General features: G+C 47.2%; 1 protein-coding gene across 1 annotated transcript; it reads right to left on the reverse strand.

The window, feature by feature from the left end:
- Window positions 1-2,962: 2,962 nt before the first annotated feature.
- On the reverse strand, window positions 2,963-3,973 carry LOC138871022 (uncharacterized). Its single transcript, XM_070148871.1, has one exon. It carries the CDS (start codon window positions 3,971-3,973, stop codon window positions 2,963-2,965), a length of 1,011 nt encoding a protein of 336 aa, XP_070004972.1.
- Between the last annotated feature and the right edge of the window lie 884 nt (window positions 3,974-4,857).

Raw genomic sequence — 4,857 nt, forward strand, 5'->3', positions numbered from 1 at the left:
CCTATCCACAACGACCCAAATCGAATCAAAATTCTTCAAAGTCCGAGGAAGGACACTCACGAAATCCAAAGTAACTCTCTCCCATTTCCATTCAGGAATAATCATTTGCTGAAGCAAACCGCCCGGTCTCTGATGCTCATATTTCACCTGCTGACAGTTGAGACACCGAGCCACATATCCCACAATGTCTTTCCTCATTCTCCTCCACTAGTAATGCTGTCTCAAGTCCTGATACATCTTCACAGCACCCGGATGGATGGAATACCGCGAACTGTGGGCCTCCTCAAGAATCAAATCTCTAAGCCCATCAACATCGGGCACACAAATACGACCCTGCATCCTCAATACACCATCATCACCTATAGTCACATCTTTGGCATTATCATGCTGAACTCTGTCCTTAAGGACAAGCAAATGCGGATCATCATACTGGTTCTCTCTGATGCGATCATATAAGGAAGATCGAGAAACCACACTAGCCAATACCCGACTAGGCTCAGAAATATCTAACCGCACCAATTGATTGGCCAAGGTCTGAACATCAACTGCAAGAGGCCTCTCCCCAACTGGGATGTAAGCCAAACTCCCCATACTGACTGCCTTTCGGCTCAACGCATCGGCCACTACATTGGCCTTTCCCGGATGATATAGAATGGTAATATCATAGTCTTTAAGTAACTCAAGCCATCTCCGCTGCCTCAAATTAAGATCTTTTTGTTTAAATAAATGCTGAAGACTGCGATGATCAGTGAATACCTCACAAGATACGCCATATAAATAGTGCCTCCAAATTTTTAAGGCATGAACTATAGCAGCCAACTCCAAATCATGAACAGGGTAGTTCTTCTCATGGGGCTTCAACTGACGAGAAGCATAAGCAATAACTCTACCCTCCTGCATTAGCACACAACCAATCCCAACTCTGGAAGCATCACAATATACCGTGTATGAACCTGTAGCTGATGGTAACACCAACACTGGAGCTGTGGTCAGAAGTGCCTTGAGCTTCTGAAAGCTCTCCTCACACTCGCCGGACCATACAAATGGGGCACCTTTCTGAGTCAACTTGGTCAAAGGCAATTCAATAGAAGAAAACCCCTGAACAAATCGGCGATAATAGCCTGCTAGCCCAAGAAAACTCCGAATATCTGTGACTGAGGATGGTCTAGACCAACTCTGCACTGCTTCTATCTTACTTGGATCAACCTGTATACCCTCGCTGGACACTATGTGTCCCAAAAATGCCACAGAACTTAGCCAAAATTCACATTTGGAGAATTTTGCATAAAGCTTATCCTCTCTTAATCTCTGTAACACTACACGCAAATGCTGGGCATGCTCCTCCTGACTACGCGAGTACACCAGGATATCATCAATGAATACAATAACAAATGTATCCAGATAAGGCTGAAATACACTGTTCATCAAATGCATGAATGCTGCTGGGGCATTGGTCATCCCGAAAGACATAACCAAAAATTCATAGTGACCATATCTAGTCCTGAAGGCAGTCTTGGGAATATCCGACTCTCTGATTTTCAACTGGTGATAGCCTGAACGGAGATCAATCTTAGAAATTACCCTCGCTCCCTGAAGCTGATCAAATAAGTCATCAATGCGAGGCAAATGATACTTGTTCTTCATTGTTACCTTATTCAACTGCCTATAATCAATGCACATTCTCATTGTGCCATCTTTCTTCTTCACAAATAAAACAGGTGCACCCCACGGGGACACGCTAGGCATAATGAACCCCTTATCTAGAAGTTCCTGAAGCTGCTCCTTCAATTCTTTTAGCTTTGCTGGTGCCATACGATATGGCGGAATAGAAATGGGCTGAGTGCCCGGCACTAAGTCAATGCCAAAATCAATATTCCTGTCCGGCGACATGCCCGACAGGTCTACAGGAAATACATCAGGAAAGTCCCTCACAACTGGGACAGAATCAATACTAGGAGTCTCAGCTCCAACATCCCGCACAAAAGCCAGATATGATAGATAACCCTTCCCAACCATACACTGGGCTTTCAAGAAAGAAATTACTCTGCTAGAGACATAATCAGTCATGCCACGCCACTCGATCCTCGAAACACCCGGAATTGCCAAAGTAACTGTCTTAGCATGACAGTCTAGAATAGCATGATATGGAGATAACCAATCCATGCCCAGAATAATATCAAAATCTACCATGCTCAACAGCAGTAGATCAACTCGGGTCTCCAAACCCCCAATAATCACAACACATGACCGATACACACGGTCCACAACAATAGTATCGCCCACCGGGGTAGACACATGAACAGGTAAAGTAATAGACTCCCGGGGCATACTCAAATGAAAAGCAAAATATGAAGACACATAAGAATAGGTGGATCCCGGATCAAATAAGATAGAGGCATATGTGTGGAAGACTAAGATAATACCTGTGATAACATCATCTGACGCAAGAGCATCTGCCCGGTTTGGAGTAGCATAAAACCGAGCCGGACCACTGCCTGCTCGACCTCCCCCTCTGGGGCTGCCTCTAGCTGCCTGACCCTCACCCCTAGCTGACTGGGTGGGTGCTGAAGTAACTGGTACAGAAGATGAGGACTGACCCCTCTGCTGTGATGAACTAGCGGTACAACGAGGACACTGCTTCCACACATGTCCTAACTCTCCGCACTCATAACAACCCCTAGATGCTGGAGGATGGGACTGAAAAGAACCCCTCGCACCGGAGTGACTAGCTGGTGCACTCGGTGCAGAAAGACCCTAAACTGATGGGGCACGTGAAGAACTCTGAGCTGGAAGGGCACTGAGTGATGACTGGCCCTGCTGAAATCCCTGATGACCACGGCCTGAAGATGTCCCGTGGTACTCTGGACGAGCTGACTGATGAGGCCTGTAAGAACGGCCTCTACTCTGCTGAAACTGGCCCCTAGACGGAGCACCACTGTGACTAGCTGATCCACGAGGCCTCTTAGCCTCCCACCCCTCTCTCTAGACGACGATCCATCTCAATATCGCGAGCAACATCTACTGCATCCTCAAAAGTATGGCTCAGAATCCTTTCTCGAGCCATCAGAATACGAATGGGATAATTAAGCCCATCCACGAACCTCCTAATCCTTTCCCGATCAGTCGGGACCATCCATGGAGCATAATGAGCCAGCTCCGAGAACCTCACCTCATACTGAGATACAGTCATATCTCCCTGATGAAGATACTCAAACTGCCTGCGCATCTCCTCTCTCTGAGATCGCGGTACCCACTTCTCCAGAAAGAGAGTGGAGAACTCCTGCCAGGACAAGGGCGCTGAACCTACCGGCCTACGCCGCTCATATGCCTCCCACCAAGTGAAAGCTGCACCTGAGAACTGAAAAATAGTAAACGATACACCGCTAGCCTCCAAGATCCCTACTGTCCTCAGCATACGTCTACACTTGTCAAGAAAACCTTGGGCATCCTCGCCCTGAGCACCACTGAAAGTAGGAGGTGCAAATCTGCTGAATGTCTCAAGACGATGCTGCTCATCGTCTGGCATAACTGGGACCATATTATCCTGAACCAGTGCAACCGGCTGAACTGGGGCAACCTGCTGTACTGGTGGTGCCTCTGGTGTCTGTAATCCCTGCACTACTGGCTCAGGTGTGCGAGCAGCAGGGGTCTGATTGCCTCCCCCTGCCTGTGAAGTAGCTGCTGCAGTGGTGGTTAAAACTGCCTGAGCCAGGCCAGTGCAAACTGTCAGAATCTGAGCCAGGGCCTCCTGAAGACCCGGAATAACAATAGGCACAGCTGGTGCCTGAGCAGGTGCTGCTGGAGTCTCTGCAGCTAGAACATGATCCTGAGCCGGGGCAACTGGTGGGTCTACAGATGCTGCCCCTGCGGCTCTACCACGAGCTCGACCACGACCGCGTCCACGGCCTCTGGTGGCCTCAGTAGGTGGCAATGGTGGTCGTCCGTCCTGTCCATTAGCGCGTGTTCTTGCCATCTGTGAGAGAATAGAACAACAAAATTTAGTTTTCGGACCAACAAAGTCGCACGACAAGAATTTCCAAGAATATGAAATTTTCCTAAAGGTTCTGCAGCCTCTAGAGGATAAATACAGACGTCTCCGTACCGATCCACGAGACTCTACTAAACCAGCTCATGACTCACAAGACCTAGTAACCTAGGCTCTGATACCAACCTGTCATGATCCAAAATCCTAATCCGGTCGTGATGGCGCCTCTCGTGAGGACAAGGCTAGCCAATCAACAAAACAATACATCTCTTTATAATTATTTAGCAGGAATAAGTCTAAATCATGGGCAATATAATCTTAAATGCGAAATAAAAGTGATAGAACAAGGAAAACCCTCCCAACTTAGCCCGAAATCGGGGTGTCACAAGTCATGAGTTACTACAGAGTTTACTAATATTTTACAAAGTGTGGAATTATCATAAATAACAAAGATAAGGGAGAAAACGGGGTTGCGGACGTCAACAGCTACCTCGTTACTCCTAGTCACCGCCTGGTCTGGAAAGAATCAGCGCTCAGGAGTGAACTCAGCTCTGCCTGTATCTGCACACATGGTGCAGGGAGTAATGTGAGTACTCCGACCCAGTGAGTAATAAAAATAAATAACGACTGAAAACATGAAATCTCATAACGGCACAATATAGCGCTATCCCAAGCAGTAAAATCAGTTATACAGTAAAATAGTGAGTATCAGATAATTCTTCTTTTAAAACAGTAAAGACAAATAATTTCCACAGTAAGGATAAATCAAAAGCTTGCCCCTCGGGCTCAATATGTAAATCTCAGTATAGTATCAGCCCCTCGGGCTCACTCCCAACTCACCAGCACACAACATCAGCCCCTCGGGCTCACTC

Source organism: Nicotiana sylvestris, chromosome 6 (genome assembly GCF_000393655.2).
Source record: "Nicotiana sylvestris chromosome 6, ASM39365v2, whole genome shotgun sequence".
NCBI classification, from domain to species: domain Eukaryota; kingdom Viridiplantae; phylum Streptophyta; class Magnoliopsida; order Solanales; family Solanaceae; genus Nicotiana; species Nicotiana sylvestris.